Source organism: Rutilus rutilus, assembly GCF_951802725.1.
Source record: "Rutilus rutilus genome assembly, chromosome: 6".
Taxonomy (NCBI): Eukaryota; Metazoa; Chordata; class Actinopteri; order Cypriniformes; family Leuciscidae; genus Rutilus; species Rutilus rutilus.
The window spans coordinates 18,501,938-18,521,788 of record NC_140214.1 but is presented as its reverse complement, the minus strand read 5'-3'; the positions used below and the strand labels follow the sequence as shown (position 1 = coordinate 18,521,788).

General features: G+C 36.2%; 2 protein-coding genes across 4 annotated transcripts in view; one reads left to right on the top strand and one right to left on the bottom strand.

The window, feature by feature from the left end:
- The window catches only part of cacnb2b (calcium channel, voltage-dependent, beta 2b), a 33,931-nt gene extending 28,783 nt beyond the window's left edge, over window positions 1-5,148 (top strand). For 2 of the 3 annotated variants that reach the window (XM_084412305.1, XM_084412306.1), the window contains exon 13: window positions 1,773-5,148. In XM_084412305.1, the coding sequence (XP_084268431.1) occupies window positions 1,773-2,477 (705 nt within the window). In that variant the 3' untranslated portion in view covers window positions 2,478-5,148. The other variant, XM_084412307.1, reaches the window with a different exon arrangement.
- A 147-nt stretch (window positions 5,149-5,295) lies between these two features.
- Window positions 5,296-18,038, bottom strand: mrc1b (mannose receptor, C type 1b). Its single transcript, XM_084412299.1, has 31 exons — window positions 17,757-18,038; window positions 17,188-17,571; window positions 16,442-16,618; window positions 16,131-16,283; window positions 15,901-16,014; window positions 15,499-15,636; window positions 14,069-14,248; window positions 13,794-13,951; window positions 13,556-13,672; window positions 13,326-13,441; window positions 12,912-13,060; window positions 12,600-12,799; window positions 12,361-12,482; window positions 11,844-11,916; window positions 11,586-11,739; window positions 11,441-11,476; window positions 11,166-11,332; window positions 10,959-11,020; window positions 10,761-10,861; window positions 10,446-10,588; window positions 10,011-10,113; window positions 9,654-9,796; window positions 9,467-9,511; window positions 9,291-9,387; window positions 8,974-9,203; window positions 8,449-8,614; window positions 7,658-7,813; window positions 7,441-7,554; window positions 7,102-7,290; window positions 6,157-6,189; window positions 5,296-5,966 (listed from the first exon to the last, which is right to left on the bottom strand). Exons 1-31 carry the CDS (start codon window positions 17,818-17,820, stop codon window positions 5,752-5,754), a joined length of 4,299 nt encoding a protein of 1,432 aa, XP_084268425.1. The 5' UTR covers window positions 17,821-18,038; the 3' UTR covers window positions 5,296-5,751.
- Between the last annotated feature and the right edge of the window lie 1,813 nt (window positions 18,039-19,851).

Here is a 19,851-nt window from a genome sequence, read left to right as displayed (position 1 = left end):
TAGAAATCTTTTGTAACATTACAAATGTCTTTATTGTCACTTTTGATCAATTTAATGACCTAGCTAAATTAAAAAGCATTAATTTTAAAGAAAAAAAGATACAGCTGACCCCAAACTTTAGAAAGATTGCGTACATATATTCATAAAATCATAAACAGTGTCATTTCTACCACATTTCCCATTATGTATTGTGTAGCGTTCTGTAATAAAATGTCCAACTTCTTTGTCTTATCTCATTTAAAGGCTTATCTCATTGCTAGCTTTTTATGTATCATAAATACACACAATTAAATCATATTTTCATCATTTTCACATAATTTTCCAAATACATGATTGAAACATTACAGACCATTTTCTTTATTTTCCTCACACATCACATATCTAATATTTCATCTCAAGTATGCTCCTCACTTACAATGTTGTATATTTTTGTATACTTAATTTTTAGTACTAATTTATATTACTATATGAATTAATGTCTCTCCGTTTTTATCCACATTCTAGCAGATTTTATTAGATTTTGTTTACTTGTGCTTTCTACTGTGCAAGTCCTAAATTATGACTGCTTGAAAACATCTACAGGCTTCATAGAGTCTGAAATTTTGCGTAGTGGTGTGTCATTCTGTGACATTTTCAATTTCCTCCCTACCTCTTACTAAACTCTCTTGGACATTTAAAGAAGACTTGAGCTTAAAGGACCTTCGGTGAGTGAGATGGTGGTCTCTGAGGTAAAATGCCTTAAGTGTCAGTACCTACTAGTTTGTTCTACTTTTTCGCATTAGTAATAGCTTTTTAGGTGTTGTAAGTCAACTTTATAGTAGGGCAGTTTAGTGCCATTTTTGTAGTTTAGTGTCTTTGCACAAGACTAAACAAGCAGTTGCTTACTTGTACTTTTAATTAGGCTATTATTTGTTTTTTTACATGAGGGTTTACCTAGGAATTTGTTAAACTACTAGTTGGTGGTGATGTCTGAATTTTTTTTTTACTTGTAGGCCTGTATGATTGCTTTTTTAGGGAGTAACACAATATTGTAACGCATTACTAATAGTAGCTTTCCCCAACACTGCTTGGTAGACACTTCTATCCTAAGTGACTTACACTGCTTTAAAGGTACACATTTGATCAGTTCTTGTATCCCCTGGGAATCAAACCCATGACTTTGGCATTGCTAGTTCCATGCTCTACTGTATTCTTTCCTGCTCGTTGCTTCAATTCTAGAAAGTATCTGATTGGAAAAAATCTGTGTAGTGAAGGATGAGTCATTAATCTAGAGTGCAGCAGTTAGTTAAAGATATATAAACCAGGAATCAAACCAACCAGCTACAGTACAAGATGAATCCCAACATTACAAACTTTGATTTGAAGCAAAAAAGTATTTGAGAATCAGACATTCTCAGTCCTTCATGGTAGTGGACGGGTGCTAAAATGGCACAATTTGCTAGTTTCGACTCTTTAATTGGTGGAGATTTCATTGTAGAATCAACGATAATGTCGTTTTTCAACAGGTCAACATGATTATTTTAAAATAATTTTAAATAATGCTGACTGGTGTACTTAGTACTTATTAAGTACTTAGTGAGGTACACAACCTTGTACCTCACAAAAGGTCTGTCAGTTTAATTGTTATCGTTAAAAATCTCCAAAGTTCCTCTATGGAGAAAATGAATGGTACAATGACTGTTTTGGTCTGTTTTTTTTCTTTTTCTAAATGGCCTCAAAGCTGTCTAAAATCCACAAAACTCTAATTTTCATTTGATGTATCCCATATACAGGACGAACAGAAAAGCAAGAAGACTGCCACCACCAAGAGAAAAGGATATCAAGAGAACCAGCAGGAGCATCTTCCCCAGGCTCAGGAGACAAGAGAGGAGGAGGAGGAGGAGGAGGAGGAGGAAGAAGAAGAGGAAGTGCTGGAGGAGGCTGAGGAGGAGGAGAGGCTCCTTCGTAGCGAGCCAAAGAGACGCAGCCATCACCATCACCACCACCATCATCATCACCACCGCTCCAGCACCAGCCGACCGACCGAGCCCCACAACAAACACCAGCACCACGTGCGCCAGCAGCAGCCCACCGACATGGATCAGCTTCCCACTAAAGACGCTTCGGAGTCCCGGAGCAGGCGCGCTCTCCCGGGTGAGGGCGACCCGGATCAAACCGAGGTCTACCATAACAGGACTACAATTCAAAAGGACCATAACCATCACCATCGACATCACCACCACCGCCGCGGCGGGACCACAGACATTCAGCCGGATTATTCCCACCACGGGCAGCAGGACTATGAGCTGGAGCACAACGAGCACAACAGGCAACAGAGACAGCCGATACAGCTGCGCTCGCACCAACAATCACACCACTACGCTCACCCACAACACAACCACTATCACTACCAGGGACGGGAGCGGGACAGGGACAGGGAGAGGGACAGGTGCGTGGAGGCGGAGGAGTGGACTGAAGACATGTACATTCATCACTGAGAAGGACGTTGTTTTAATGCTGCTATGTTAAATGCTGGCTACCGTGTACTCAGGACAACATGGTTTCTCTTTCTTTATCTGTTCTTCTGTGTTATTGCCTACTCTGGTCGAAATCTAACTTTCCTTGATTGTGAGCCTTTCATTCGTATAATTCTGTGTTTCCTTGGCTTTATGTGCCTCTTGCTATCGGGCCTGTGATTACCATATTTGTTTTAAATGATTTCGGCACGTTTGGTCCTTCCAGTCCCAAGTATGTGGTTACATCCTTGCTTGTTATTTCCCCTGTTGTTAACGGTCAGTCAGATACACCATTTTTTTCAAACAATTTTGTGAAACGCACATGCAAACTGATCATCTCTTATCATCCTCATTTTTCGACCCTGAGAAAGATAACATTTTTTTAGTTTATGTTTCTTTGTGTAAAATTGGTCTTTTAAGGGACGTGCTGCTACACTACTGACAGGTATGAAAATATTAAGAAAATAATTTGTTTTAAAATGGTAACAAGAATTAGCATTTACCCACAAATAATCTGTATGAAAACTAAGTATGTCCTGCTATTGGCTACATTAAAATTAGGCAAACTAAAGAACCCTTTTATGGTTGGCTTTTCACCTCAGTGATTGAAAGGTCAGTTTTTTTCAACTTCAAAACAAGTACAATATAGTCTAGTCATTTTTATTTATTTAATCCACCTCATTTTTTATGTGATATTGGGGCCATTTTTAACTTGAATGTGCAAGGCTTCCAATTTTTGATATTGCAAACTGGTATTTGTTATCATAATAATTTAATTTGATATATATTTAACTATAGGGGCTATTGAATCAGAAGTCTCACACATTTAGAGGAAATAGCTTCTGTTTTGAAAGATAAGATGATATTTTAAAAGTTATAGTACTTTCTTCTATCCTTACTTAAAACAGAAACAACAAGAAATTTTTAGGTTGATTTAACTGAAAAGTATAAACACTGTGGCACAATACAGTTGACCATCTCGACCAGCAACCGGGGTTCAACCAATGACATGGGTTTGGCGGCAGGACTATATATTTTTCTGACAAATGGCATAATGTTTCTGAAAAGTCATTATCTTTGCAATTCCATTTGCTGACACTAATGGGCCGTTTACACAACACTGTTTTCAACAAAAAACAGGAAACTTTTTGTGTGTTTTGGCCATTCATTTACGTGACAATGCCGTTTTGGGGGCCTGAAAATGCAAGCTTTTGAAAACAGGTTTCCAAGTGCAGGTTTTTTGAAGATGATACCGTTATCATCTCTGCTCTGTGTAAACTACAAAAACGCAAATTTGTGAAAACAGTGACGTCATGCGCATGCGTATTGCGTGTTCGGTCTATAGGCGTGTAGTGTTTCTTTACAAAGTAACATCGCCAACTATTGGCCTGCATGCATAAAACAGCGATTTGTTGTTGTTGTTGTTGTTGTTTTAATGGATCGATGTGAACAGGGATGATTTTGACAACGTTGTCGTCTGTACGCGAAAAACACAAAGGAAAAACTTTTCCGTTTTTAGTAGCTACATCGTTGTTGTGTAAACGTACCCGGAGAGCAATTACAATCTTAAACTTTAAAGTCAGCGTGAATTACCATTTGCAACCTATTTTATTTTGGCTTTGTGTTGGCTTTAATGTATACACTGTTCAGTGTTTAGTTTGGCCAGGTATAGGTTGTCATGACAAAAATTTATTCAGTAAATTTCATTCGTCATACGTTGTTTGTCTATACAAAAACCTTTAGCTGATAACGGAATCATGTTAAATCAACTCTCAAGCCATACAATGTGTTCTTTGCTCATGCAAAATTATTGCAAAAGAACACTGTTGATATTTAGGAACATGTTTGTTTTTCCATAATTATAATATATAAAATGTGATAATTCTAGCCAACCAGCTGCATGTATTTATGATTTTCTAAATATTTATTTAAATATATACAGTATGTATATTAAATGGATTTCATTTTTTTCTTAATCGTAACTATCATGTTCATAAATTAAAAAGGCACACTCAAATGTCTTTAGCGAAATATGTACAATGATTTAGAAAATACCTTTTGTACAACAGCATGGTAAAAGTTTTGATTCCAGTTATGCTAAAAATGGAATGAGAAAGATATATAAGCACTCAGATCTGTACATACTCTTAATGCACCTGGAACCATGACTTTTATTTACATTTTATACATGTTTCCTGAGTACTCTATGCATTAGTTTGTGACAACACACTATAGCTTGAAAATGATTTCTATGCATTTGTATATACCTCATAAATGCCTTTGTAGATATTGGATTGATAAAACTGAGTACAGATACTGCTGCACTGTAATATAGATGTACATCTGTATTCAGTTAAACTGACTGTATATTGTCTTTATTGAAATGTTCTCCTGAACCAATAATGCACACATCAAATTTATCACTTAATGTTTTTGTGCATTGTTTTCCCAAATGTGTCTCTCATCGTGTTTCCACCTTTGATTAGTCAGATAATAAGGATATTATGAAGGACTATTTTATATATATATACACACACACACACACACATATATATATATATATATATAAATGTGCCATTGAATTCAAAGAGGGCATACATTTCTGAAACAAAAAATTTAAAAGTTTAGGTCATTTGTTTTCCAACACTGTCCTCATACTCCAAATACTGCCAAGTCAGCTGACCTTACGTCATCTTATCCTGTTTTTCTTTGACACTGCACCCCAAAAGAAAAAAACCAATTTACACTGCGCAGTTGGAGTGTAACTGTGGTGGTTCGCTCAAAAACAAATATATATATATTACAGTGTAAAATGTAAGTTTATTTAGAGACAGTTCACAATTCAATTTGAAAAACTTGTACAAAAGCCTTGAAGTAGCATCACAGGAAACAGGACACTGGCAACGCCATATTAAATCAGTGGTTTCCTTTCATGTTGGTTGACTCTTTGAAGTATTTGATTCTGATTAGTCATTTGCACCATTCTGCAGTCAGATTTGTTTTTGCATAATGACTGCTAAACTGTATAACTGACAACTGATTCCTACATAGCTGCGTTTTTTTCGGACATAAAATACTTTCTACCCAAATCAATATTTATTTTCTGAGTAGCCATGTCCGAAACAGGATAAAGTACAGCCATTATCGCAAAATAAACCCGATGATCCCTGTCATTGTTTATTTTATGATAATGATTGGCTGAGTGTACAGTATCTCTTACATATATACAAGTACTGGGATATCATAAAACACAGGTCTATTCAGTGATATCAATGTGGCCAAGCAATGTTTTGTTATCTTTATAATCTGAATGAGCAGCCTCTGTGTTATTATACATGGGATTTTCAAATGTAGGCAATGACAGTCTATTTGAATTTCTGAAGTAAACGTACGCTAGAGCTCCCAATATGCCGACCACTGCAATGCTCAAGAACACAACCAAACCGGTTTTGACACTGTGAGGTTCAGGACCTGTGAAAACAGAGGAAAAAATAATAAGATAAACTATCTAGTCTGAAATTGTGATATACACATTATATCAAACTACAATTTCACTATTTTACATGTTAAACATCTGAGAGAGGCTGCTGAAAGCGTTTTTTGAATATTTCTTGACGGAAAATGCACAAGAAAAGGCATTATGAATAAATCATCATATTACCTGTATGTGAGGCCTCAGTGGTTGGATTCATTACTGCAGGAAAGAAAAGGATAAACAGATAATGTAATAAAATGTTGGAGTTTTACTACATTTCCCTTTTACTCTAAACAATCATAATAAGCATATCTATTCATAGGAATAAAATAGGAGGCTAGAGCTAGCCGTAACGATTTACTCCAGTGGCAAAAATGTTGTCTACTTTGTTAACTTCTGAATATACACATTCCTACATGTAATAGGCTATGGAACATTTCCACCTTTATTTTCCAGAGAAATATAAAGTGACCTTTTGTGACTGGAGCAGGTAATTCTGACAAAAACTGTCACAATATGTGGACATGTGGTTTATTGAAACTAATTTAAGAAAATAGTTTTATGAAATATTAACATCTAAAGTAAAAGGAAAAATGGCATCTTCCACAACATACTTGTATTTGAAATGTATTATAGTGTATTTAATGGCTTTTCAGGAAGATTAAAGCAGCAATATAATTATGAAATGAGAAATATCCAACCATTGTTTTGGCTAACAGAAATGACACAAATTCAGTCATTTGTGAATATAAAATTGTATCAAATGAAACTCCAAAAAAAAAAAAACCACCCTTGTATTTCTTATATCCTATAAGAACACAGTTTATCATTATTTACCTTTGTTGTATAGTATACCTTTTGTCTTAAGGTGGTCGGGTTTTATTGTGTTACCTAACAGTCACTGCACAAATATGATGATAATATATGATGAGTAAATTTAGTTTGGAGGACTGAATTCACAAGAGATTTTTGAAACCAACACAATTAAGCACTGCTAGAGAAAAGCAATCATGCCATTGGACATTTGACTCAAAGATACAGTACTGCATTTCTCTAAGTGACAACCACTCCTGTGTTACAACATGTTACGAAATATGCTGTTGTGAAAATGTATTTATTTACAATACATACCTTTGGGGGTTTTGCAGATAAACGGTAAGACTGTGTAATCACAATGCCGTTTCTTCCATTTTTTAGATTTGGTACAGAATAATGCGCAGTCAGGATTCCAAGAATGATCTCCATAGTCGTCTTCATAATCGTTTCCAGATGCCCAGTTAGTGTAATCTACCACGCTGTAGTCTGACCATAACCAGTGTCCTGTGTAGTTAGATAAAGGGTGAGTTCATTTGTAACCAACCCTTTTAGACCCATGAGTTCATTCACTATTTGTGTGAAGACTCTGGGGCACTGGAAAGGAGTTGAACAGAAGAGATTCCTTCATTTGAGAAGGTATATTTGGCACATTACCTTTCTGGGAGTGGAAAAGTCCAATCCAAAATTCTTTGTAGCTTTCAAGGAGCATGATGTTGTCCTCTATGAACTTCTCTTCCGCTACATCCCTAATGCTGACAAGAGATGCTCCTGACGAGAAAGAAAAATGAAGTACAAGCTTTGTTACTTTTTTGTTCTTTGCACCTGTCATGTAATTGGGTAAACAGCTTTTAAAATCAATCTGTAACCTTACCCCATGTCATACAGAGTCTAGCTGCTCTGCTCCATGGTTTGGTATCAGTCACAAAAGCATAGCAACTGTCTTTGTAGGGTATCCACCTTAAAGGACTGTCATCATCTTCTTGTGGGCAATGCCCAGGTTGCTGAGCTGGAAGAGTTGGGGGAATGTCTGGGGAGAATGTCACATGGAAAAGTGTGCTTAAGAGAAAGTGATGGATTACTGTAAGAAGCACTATCCATTCAGTGTGGAATGATTGGAGAGGCATTGTTCCAAGAGCACTGATGAACGGTGCTGTCACAGCCGGGAGCAGATTAATGACCGGTGCGATCAAATTTTACCTCTGAATTCTGGCACAGAATCATTCACTCATTAATTCACACACTTAGTTTAGTTTTTAATAAAAACCATATTTAATGCAAAAATCTGAATGGGTGTTTGAAAACATTTAAATACTGTTTGGATTCTTTTCTTCATGAAAAGTGGGTGTCAAATACAGAAACGCTTTGTGTACAGGGGTTGATGGAAACAGAGCTAATGTGCATTCTAAAACATTCAGACAATAAGGTATCCAGAATTATTCACAGTATTTTTAAGTGCCCACAATAACAATACCAAAAATACACACAAACACAACTCAATTTAAATTGCTGAAACCTGTGCATTGCTCCCGGCTTTAGAGCAAATAGAGAGAACAGAATTATTTTATTTTCCGATTCTAAATCTTGCCTCCAAGCACAGGAATCTTTTAAGACTGACCACCCAATTATTTGTTGTCGTCTAAAGGAAAAATATTTGAATCTCACCTGTTGATTGCTCACAGACACTGTAGAAGGTTTGATTGCAGAGACTTGTTCTCCATTCTCCTTCTATTCCCATGTATGCACAAGGGCGGTTGGGCCGTGGTTCAGAAGGTGCCCATTTCTCCATTTTCATGGGCCAGTTTTTCACCCATAGAAAATATCCATTTGACTGTTAATGAATACAAATATATAATGAGTAGGTTGGAGTCATAAATATCACACATACAGAGTATGATAAATGGTTCACTTTTCATTTAATAAAACCTAATTTAGAAAAACAGACATCCCATTTACACACACATTTTACATATAATGTTTGTTTATAATGACTAGCTTTTAAAATTTGTCCTTTTTGGAGCTTGACAGCCGAAGTAATCATTTACTTTCATTATATGGCTATGAGCAGCCTGAACATTCTTTTTTGTGTACCACACAATGAAAAACCCATAAAGGTGTCTTTACATTTTTGGGTGAATATTTTACAAAATGTAACGCTATGATTTTCCCTTTCTCACTCCAGTGCAGTACCTGCACACTGTTGAGACCAATCCACATGGGCTGTTGGGTTCTGAAGACCTGCAGCTCAAGGTAAGCTTGTGTTACCAAGTCCCGAATTCTGGCAAGATGAGCCCCATCCTCCTCACAGCGACTGTTTGCCTCACTCCATGTTAGGTTCTCTTGAATCACTTTGAAAGATGAATTTCCGAGCTTGAAAAAGGTTTTCGGAAGTTCAGTTGGCACTGGGGCAATACCAGGATCTGAACATGTGAAAAAAAGAGACGATGAAAACAAAAGTGGAATGGTAAAAGTCTGCAGAGGAGTCCACAGTGTTTGGCTAAACTCACCAACATCACGACTGCAGATAAAACCGTGAGTAGAATTACAGTCAGTTGCCACCCACTTGCCAAAAGAGTCTGAACCCATGCCCATAACAGCACATTCCTGTTTGAAAAAGAAACACTGCTACTGAAGCCTTTGTTATCACAAAAAAAAAAACCTTTTAGTCAGCTTATCACAGTACCTGTTCCTCTGAATAGTGATATTTTGACCAATAGTACGAATGCCACTGTAAGAGAAACAATACATGCATTTAAAAAAGAAAAAGACAATCCACAGTCACGCTAAAACATCTTCAGGTTAAATGTTACATTTATTAAGCTGCCTAAATTCATAATGTTCACTCATAAATGACAACAAAATGCACATACTCTATAGTTTTGAGGTTCCCCTTTGGCCCAGTCTGTGAATGCAACCTTACTCCCATCTGTCCACTTGAACCTCCCGTTTGCCAAATTGCTGAATCCAATCCAGAAGTCTGTGGTTTTATCTCTAATCATCATGGTTAAAAAGGCTGCAGCAGATGGATAAATATGATGTAATACATTAAACATGCAATATATGATAATGATCAAGTCAATCAAAGTGCACTGCTAAAAAAAAAAACAGCAAAAATTTAGAGAATCAATACTTTAGAATAATGTCACATTTTCCATGCACAGAATATGACAAGATATTTATACATTCATCATTTTGAGCAGTGCTGAAATCTCTCACAGAGCTTTTACCTTGTTGTGTTCTACTCATAACAGATGACAGATCTCCACCAAGCTCTCTGCAGTGTTCTCTTGCTTCTGTCCATGTTTTCATGTCTTCCTTCATGTTATAACACTATAATGTTTTATATAAATGACCATTATTTATTTTCTTCTATCATTTATTGTCATGAATATGAATCAAGATATTTCACAAATATTGTACTGGAAAACGTGTTACAGCAGTGCAATTTTTTTGTAACTTTTCATAAGCAAGGCTTTATTCCGTGTGAGATTTTGCACAAAAACATTTTCATTTCATTGAGCTGATGCAGAACTGTTTAGACTGAAGTCACTAAAACTATATTAACACTGTAAAATGTTTAAATATAAAATGAAGGTTATAATTTACTTCTAATATACAGCATTACAATATTTGTTATCATTTTAGAATATGTTTATAATTACTTTTCCATCGAAGTTTTTCCACTCAGGAGCACAGCCTCCTTTTGGCTTTTGTGTAGGGGCCACCGTGGCATTAACTGGAGGAGACTGACTTCGCTTACAAAAAAAATTGAATTCATCACCACAGTTGACAGTTTGCCAGAGTCCTGTAACAGTCAAAATGCTTTTTTTAATTGGTTTATTTAATGTACTGTACAAAATGAATCAACAGTGATTTAATCATACATAAAGAAACATTTCCTTCCCCAAATGTATCAGTGGTCAATAAAACATTCCACATATACCTAATGTCTTCATAGATCAGAAGATATGATGTACCTTGAGACGAGGTCATCGTCACACATCTTTCCTCATTGTTTTTAAAGGCCGGTTGATTTGCTTCCCAAGCATGAAATACTACAGGGGAACCATCCATCCACCTTTAAAGAGCAAACATTTATTTGTTTATTTGTTCTTTTCGTATATTTCGTATTGTTCACCTGTTTAAATAGACCCATTTACATTATTTAAACTTACTGGTAAGACTCATCCAGATCAACTGTCAAACCAATGATAAAATCACCGTGCATCCATTTAGTCTGCAACAGGAAAAAAGCACAGCAGTTGTGAGGATGTCAGTAAATTAAATGCAATATAAAGCATACTCAAAATAACACACTGATACAAGTTTTGTGTGATATGCACCACAAATATGCTACTGAAAATGTCACTCAGCCATCATACCTTATGCCAGAGGAACACCCGCTCTTCTTCATCATTGATAACCACAAGATCGCCATGTGATTTCTTACAGAATGTCCGTGCATCGTGCACAGACATTGCTGAGTATTGAGACGCATAATACTGGTTACCTCTGAATTCAGTCCAGCCATCCTCTGTTTGATTATAAACTAAAATAAAAAATAAATAAATGTTTTAAAATCAAGTTACTCGTTTACCTCATCAGTGTGATCAAAATATAATGTTTGAGTCTGGAGTTCTTGAAGTAAAAGACTTACCTGGACTTGTAATATTTACTTCCTTTGGGGTCTTTCCTAAAGAGAAGGCACAGCAGTTAGCTGTCAATTAAACATAGAAAATATATATTTTCTTTCCAATCTAGTGATGGCAGAACTAGATTTTTGCCAGGTTGGCATTTTGTACCTTTTCGAATCTGACAGATCCAGTCCTTTTTGTCAAGACAGGTCACGTCATTCCACATTCCATCAGTCTGCCAGATTGAAACACTCATTTCGACACAATTTTCAATGTTGTTCAAATTGTTTGGTTCATCACTGGACCAGCTTTGATAGGATGACTAAAAGATAAATAAATAAATAAATAAATAAAAAATCTAAATGACATCAAATGCGAATTCTATCTAGCATTAATTGTCTTTTAACATATTCTTTGTGAACTCACCGAAGAACCATCACTCCAAACATAACCCACCGAGGGATCATACATTCTATAACCAATCCATGCTGGATACCCTCTAAAAGCAAAACCATGTAGTTTCTTTACTTTTTGATCATACATTTATGTCTGTTTCAGTGATAAGACTTGCTGCACATTCACAGTATTTACAACCATCAGTGGTGTACACAGCTGGCGATGAATATAAAAACACATGAACAGAGATACAAGTTGGCAGAGAACCAGCCATATATATATATATATGTGTGTAGATTATATACATGCATTTATATGTATTCAGTAGATTATATTATATACAGATCCTTTACACATATTTATATGAATACGCAAGAATGTGGAGATGGATTGTGGCTTAATTGTGGATAATTTATTGCAGATTATGACTGCTGATGGTGGAAAATGTTCATGTCTAAAACAGATTAATAGAGCCTGTTATAGATAATCTGATTTGAGCAAGTTTGAAACAAGTTTGTCCATTTGCAAAAGGAATGCTAGAGATTACCCTCCATGTTTCCAAGGAATATCAGAATCATGATGGACGCTCAGAAGATCACCACCAAGCTCTCGGCAGAAGTCAAGAGCTTCATCCCAAGTCTTCATTAGATATGTTGATACACTAAAAAACTGCCAAAAAGAGAAGGAAATAATATCATGAAATGTTATACAATCTGTCTATGATTTTGTTTAAATAGCAAATTTCTCCAAAATTCAACATGAAAATGGCTAAAAAGTCCATTTTACCTTGACACAAAAGTCTCTAGTCGCCATTGGCGCCCAGTCTTCAGAACAGCCCAGGGGAGGATGGGTTGACGGGGCTGGAGTAGTAACTAGTCCATCAGCTCTCTGCTTGCAGATGTATTTTTCCTTATTTGAGCAGCTGAGCACATCCCAAAGCCCAGCAATAATTCCAGTCGTCATGGCAACACAGCCTTGTTTTCTTCCTAAAATATATATTTTTTAAAAGTAATTCTAAAATGAAATACTGTAATTATGAGAAATCAGAAACATTATAATTTCATTGACATCAAACATTTCATGTTTTTGGCATAATACCTGGCATCCCAGCGTTGAAATGAGTAAATGGGACTTGCTTGGTGTTGGTCCATTCAAATGTGTGCAGATCCTTCTGATTAGACAATCCAGTCCAAAAGTACTTTTCTGGTCGTGCTCCCACTAGACTAACCAGAAATGCATTTTCTATGCTAATGGGGGAAAAACGAGCAGATTAAGTATTAACTGCTCTTGATAGCTGTCCTAATTTTATGGACTTTTATTCTTTTATGAGGCAGAAGCTGACATTAAAATCTGTTCATAGATTTTAAAATATTATTTAGAACAACACATAATTATACATTTAGAAAAGTCATTTTATTCCAGAATTTGCTTAAAACTTTTAGTTAATGTAGAGCAAATTCAGTGTCAGATGTAGAAAGGACAGAAAGCATGTAATTGAAGAAGTGATCCAACCTGGAGGAAATATCAACCAGTTGAGACTCAGCTTTTTCACACATATGTTTTGCTTCTTCAAAGGTCTTTGTCTCAGATCCGGCCAGGTAGCAGTAGTACCCATACCTGGTCCAACCCTTTTCAAAAAATAAGACAGTTGTCAGTAGGTACATTTCACCACCTGATGTCTAAGAACATAGAAGACAATTCTACATTTTTAGGTCATTTTCTTATTATACAAATATACATACTGTTTTGCATCCTGGGCTTGTGACAACCGTGTCATTATTCGAGGCTTTAGAGCTGGCCTTCTTCTTGCAGATGAATCCATACTTGTTCTCACAAATATCATCGGCCCACTTTCCCTCCTAAAGTAGAATCAGTCATTATGCAAATGTTTAGTTTAGCAACAGATAATTCTATGAGAAAAACTATGCAACTAGAATTTAAGATCACTTCTCAAATAATTTTCGCATATGAAGTTCTTACCTCTCCTCTCATTAACACACAGTCCTCTGCATGAACAGCATTGTGACTCGGCTCCCCCACCTCCCATGAGGCAAACGGGACGCTAGACTGGTCACTCCACTCAAACAGCATCTGAGTTTTGCGATCATTGAAACCAGTCCACAGCTTGTCTGTCCTCACTGAGAATAGTGATGCAGATTATTATCTAGCAACCTTATATAGGGGTGACTTCTGTCTTTTCTACAACAACACTATTAAAAATGCATTCCAGTTAAAAGCCAATAATCGAAACGTACAGTATCCAAGCTGTGTGATGGCAAAGCTTTGCTCTTCTGTGTTGAGGATACTCAGCAGGTCTCCTCCTTCCCGCAGACATGCATCTCGCGCCTCCATCCATGTTCGCTTGTTGCGATGAAGCAGATAACAGTTGCCTGAATATGGAATCCAAGGGCTTTGGCAAAATCCAGTGTTAACCACTGTCCAAAAAAACAAAAACAAGGATAATCTGTTATTAACACTAATATTGCTTCCATTATTCTATATAGATGAGGTTCCAAAACTTTTCATGCATCTTGAGAGGTTTAATCAATATCATGATGTGCCAAGAACATTTTAAAGTGAAATACAGTATGAGATATAAATGCATTTAAAAACATTTGAACAATATTTTACTTATCAAATTGTTATCGCCTGCCCTGGAGTAGACTAATGAAGCAATGACATGCAGTCAAATGTATTGCTGCATCCCAATTCACCTACTTATACTATGCCCAAAAAGTATGTACTCTTTTTGGGAAGAAAAAGTACATACAGTACTTTTGAGTGTGTAGCAGAATAGTATGCAAGCTTTGAGGCATACTCCTTCATTATAATTGGGACTTTAATGGACCGCTCTGCCACTTAGTTATGTGCACCCAGTCACTGTTTAAACTGCCCTGTCACTGTTTTAACTGTGACAAGATGATTGTTGGCAGTTGAAACAGTGACTGGGTGCACATAACTAAGTGCCATTAAAGTCCCAATTATAATGACACAGTTAAAATCCTCCACATCCATGAACCAGCACTGCCAGTCATGGGTCTTTCATGTGGAGAACTCCTCATGTGTTTGCATAATGATGCATTTAAAAGTTAATGACCAAACGACCTAAATGACCAAACCTTTATCAATGTTCACAATGCTGTTTCAGATTAAATATAATGTGGATAACATCTTTTCGTCAGGTTAGATAATGATTATTAATCTCTCAAACCCTTTTATCTAAAGCTCTCTACACATCCGACATGTTTGTAGTTTTTTTCTTACATGTTTTATTCGTGTTTGTAGTTCTATTCGAATCTGCGTGCAATGCGGAATGGGTTGTTGGGTAATATTAGCCATTAAGTTCATGGGTCTTTGTATCCTAACTAGAAAAAAAATACACCATCTGGGTATCTATATATGATATACTCATTTCAACATACTATGATTTGGGACACACTAACACCAATTTCGAATACTTTTTAGGACAGATAGTAGCATATACAAATTGGGACACAGCATATGAGAGCCACTCCTTGTGGGCCTTTATGAATAAATATTTAAAAGAAAGACACATAAAAATCATTTGTTTGTCCATCGCACTACACAGATCACGCTATATGTTTGCACCATTGCACCATTCTTGACACTGCAGTTTAAGAATCGCTGCTTGCTTTATGGAATAAAAAGTGGTTGGAAAGCCTACCTGGTGGAATAGTAGCAACAGAATGGCCTTTTTGGCAGATGTACCCATGTTTTTCCGAACAAGGTTTGTTTGACCATTCAGAACCAACACCGTTTTTTAGGACACCACAACTGTAGTCTGGTTGTGTGGTTGGGAATCCTTCAACAAAGACAGAAATGATCATTTCAGTCCATTAATATGCTCAGTTAGCTAGTGAGAGCTGGTTTTGTTTTGTTCGTTCAACTATTCAACACAGGCCAAAAACATCTAGTATATGATGAATCAAGGCATAGTGAACTTTTCTCAATTCATGCAACACTTTTATTTATCAAAATACATATTTCTTGTTATCTGTTTGTTTGTTCCCCAGGAATCAACAGGGATTCAACAAGACTGAATCCTTTGATTGAAAGAGAGTCTTACCACTGAGCCATTTCAGATAACGTAAAGGTTGTCCATTGCTCCACTGCCATCCACTGGACACATCTAATTTGTTTAGTCCTGTCCATAGTGAGACTTGTGTCTTCTGAACCATTCCTAGACAAAGCGAGAAAAAGCACTTTTTCTTAGCATTTTGTTCTTTCATTAGTATTTCATTAGTGCATGTAATGATGAACAGGTCTATTTAGACTATTTCTTTGATGGGACTGTACCTGCTATAAAGCTGTGTTCATGAGGTTCAGAGACACTCAGCAGCTCTGCACCTTGCTGCTGGCAGCTCTTTCTAGCCTGGTACCATGTCAGGGCCGACTTATCATTCACTTGGTAATAGACATTTGTCAGAGGATGTTTGGACCACAATGTACCTGCAAATAACATAACTACCCATCAATAAATGCAAGCCAATGTTTTATTGTTAGAATATATATGTTATTAGTTTAGTTTTTGATGGTGGACAGGTAACAACTGCAGTCTTAATGATTTATTAATTATTGTGCAGGTAACACTTGAAACATAAACCTACTTTCATGCGTTGGGCAGTAGCCCCACAGCTGATTAACATTGTAGTCAGCCTCAATGGAACACCATAGACGTTGATGCTGCTCATCAACTTTGGTACAGTCTGCATACCATTTTTTCTCATAAAGAAAAGGAAAGTGACATGGCCGTCCAAATGCATTTCCATCAAGAGTGTATATTTCTGTTAAAATAATGTAAGAGTTGGTCAGTAGTTTACACCATGTTTTATAGTGCTGGTGAAAAAAAACACATTGAATTCGCAATAAAAATGATTAACTAATTTTAAGCAAATATATAACTTTATTTAAATCATTCAGTTAAATATTAAATAACATATCCTGATAAAATAAGATTGGCAAAATGCAATTGAATTGATGCTTTTTGCATAACAAGGTACATTATCCTGCTTATTACAAGGCTACTTACCACATGGAACTGTTGGAAAAATTGTGAAAGACAAACAAGCTCGACTGTCTCATTAAAGGGAGAAGCAACTAGAGTCTTCACCAGGATTCTAATTTTTTTAGAAGTGATAATAATGGTGATTTGAATAAATGAAATTTATCTAGCAAAATATTAGTTAGGGGGAACACATACTAATAAGGACAAAAAAGGTTAGGAATTGTTGTTCTATTTCACAGCATGCAGTATTTTGATCCCTGAGGGAATAGCACACATTTGCATAGAAAGGAAAACAGCATTGTCACTTTATGACAATAATGTTCAATAGAGACCCATAGAGGCACAAACCTTCATAAGGCAGAGAGCAAATGCTGTTCACTGTTCCATGAATTGTCCATTTGCTCTTTATTCCAGTGTCTGCAGAGATCACTGGCACACCGTTGTCATTTACAGCCAGGTACAGAGACTCATTCTTTAGGCGAAGCAATGTATCACCGTGGCATTCCCACTTCTGCAAATCACTGTCATCTTCACATTTCAGCCACTGCAATTTTTTGCCCACTGCTTTACTTCCTACTCCAAGGCATTTCTTTGTGATAGTGTTCAAAATGCGATTCTTTGAAGTCCAACGGAACTGTTGCTGGGTACTATATGGGTCACAGGTGGTAAGTCGTTCCAGGAAGCTTGCCATGCATTTGTTATAATCCACATTATATATTAAAAAGTTTCCTCCTGCACAAAAATAGGTTGAGATAATGCAGTGTTGAGCAATTCACACTCAGTTAAGCATAAATGAAAAATAAAAAAATAAAAATAAAGTGTAAGTGGCTTTTTTCACAATACTTTTTGCAACAAGAAAAAGAATGATTATTATTGTCTTTCATTTTTTCAGTTTGATTATAGAAAACAATACATACCTGACTGTGCAAAGCAGTTTGATAGCTCTAATACAAGCAAAATAACTACTGTTATTGTTTTCATCTTGATCCCAAATATATTCTGTGCTGCTCATGTGTTCATTCCAGTGTCATTCTGTGTCTTTGGCTGAGCTTCTGCAGTCTTAGATTTGCTCATGTAGACCTGCCCTTTAAATGGGTCCGATTGTGCCAATCAGAATTACATCCTGTCACGTCTCTTTCTTCAGAACTGTTGAAACACTAATGTCACAAGGCTTCATTGGAAAAGCAGAAGGAATCTTATTAATTATCGAAAATGATCTTAGTCAGTTTGATTTTGGTCAGTTTTGGTTTGGGTATTTGAGGAACATTCACTACATAATTCACTACAGAACATCTAGATGAAGTCAAACCTATCACTCCTAAATCATTGAGACATTCCCTCTTCCCAGCAATGGTTCTGCCCTGTCAGCATACACAACAATAGAGGTAAAAAAAAAACACATTTACACTTAAAATTTATGATCTGAATGTTCCCCTTTCCTGTTATGCCTTGTACTCATGTTCCTGCGCATCCTGTGCAAAAACTTGTGATGACAGCAATTTATTTACCACATAAGAAAATTTTGTTCTGCTTGTAGGCATACAGTATATGTTAACATTTACTGCAGTCTCATAAGAACTGTCACTGTCTGTGAACCCACCTGTTACTTTATAAATAATAAATCTATATAAAAATATATTTTTCACAGATTTGCCTCCCATCAATCATTATTTTGCATACATTTATACTTAACCCTTTATGACATCAGTATCTTTCATGAGAACTGGCTGTCCTATGCCTGTGAGCACATCACTCCTGAAAAGGAGCCTTCCAAATTCCATGCCTTGAAACTGTCGGAAAACACACTCCCCACCAGCCCCACACCTGCTACAGACACCGAAAGATCTCAGACACAAAGATATTAATTTATAGAAGAAAACTACTCAGAACAGTGTGATAAATCTGGATACTTAAGTATAGCCTACTCTTAAAATATATGCATTTTATAATAAAATATTAAATCTAGTGGAATTTATTTGAAAGAAATATGGCACAAACACACTTTTCAAGTCTCCTGTCTGTCTACATTGGTTCTAGTAGATGAATTTATTGTTAACCTTCTGTTAACCTTTAGGCCTATGCTAAAGTAAAAATCAATGTCCAGTTGAGGGTCTTGTGTGAGCTGGTCCAAGCTGTAGTGTAAAAGTTTGTGATGTTTAAAACACTGGTGTTATAAAATTTGGTTCAAAATTTGAAGGGGGTCTCAAATTTTGTAAAAAAAAAAAAAAAAAAAAAAAAAAAAAAGTATTGTCACCAGTGTCATAGTTAAAAACTATGACGAAAAATGTACTTACCTTTTTACCCCTGACTAAGACGATGAACACCCACGTCATTAAACATAACTGTGACTATATCAACACGTGCAATATCCTTGACAAAAAAAAAGATGAGACTGAAATGAGTAAAAAAAAAACTTGATCAAAACCACTTATTTTTATCGAATAAAGGAGGAGACAACACATTTCGAGCAACTGTTTTTGCTGTCATTTGCAAGTGCACTGATTGCGTGCCAGTCTCCGATATTTACTCAGTTGATTGCTCTTGTAACGTTAAGAGCGCCAGATTGGTGCCAATTATTGTCATGTCTGCATTGTAATGCACAACTTTGCCTGTCCTTGTTATAAAACAACGTGCATCCAAACAACTTTATCCAATGCAACGTCCTATGTCAGTGTTGCTGTTATCTGCAGTTGTTACCCCCGATAAGCATCAATTAAGGGTCCCCTGGTTTTTCATTAAAACTAAAATAATAGAAACATAATTTATTAGGTAATATTATTCTTTTAATCAAAGTATTTCGCTGCCGCTCCTATTAGAAAGTAATTCAAATTAGATTTGCGTCTGAAAAGACGCTCAAATTTATAAACAGATACATTTTATTGATCGTGCCATTTATATGGCAAAAATTGTTTTTTTTTTTGTTTTTTTTTGTAAATGATACACACTGCAAACCCCTTGGGTAGGATTAGGGGTGTGGAGTACGTGCGTATTACACGCCATAAAGTGCGTATC

Bases quoted from the DNA above. Each gene is read 5' to 3' on its own strand.
- mrc1b (XM_084412299.1), bottom strand. From the start codon at position 17,820: ATGAAAACAATAACAGTAGTTATTTTGCTTGTATTAGAGCTATCAAAC. The intron at 9,512-9,653 runs GTATGTGCATTT...TTTCTCTTACAG, and splicing joins GGGAACCTCAAAACTATAGA to TGGCATTCGTACTATTGGTC. The intron at 9,388-9,466 runs GTACTGTGATAA...TTTTTCAAACAG, and splicing joins ATCACTATTCAGAGGAACAG to GAATGTGCTGTTATGGGCAT.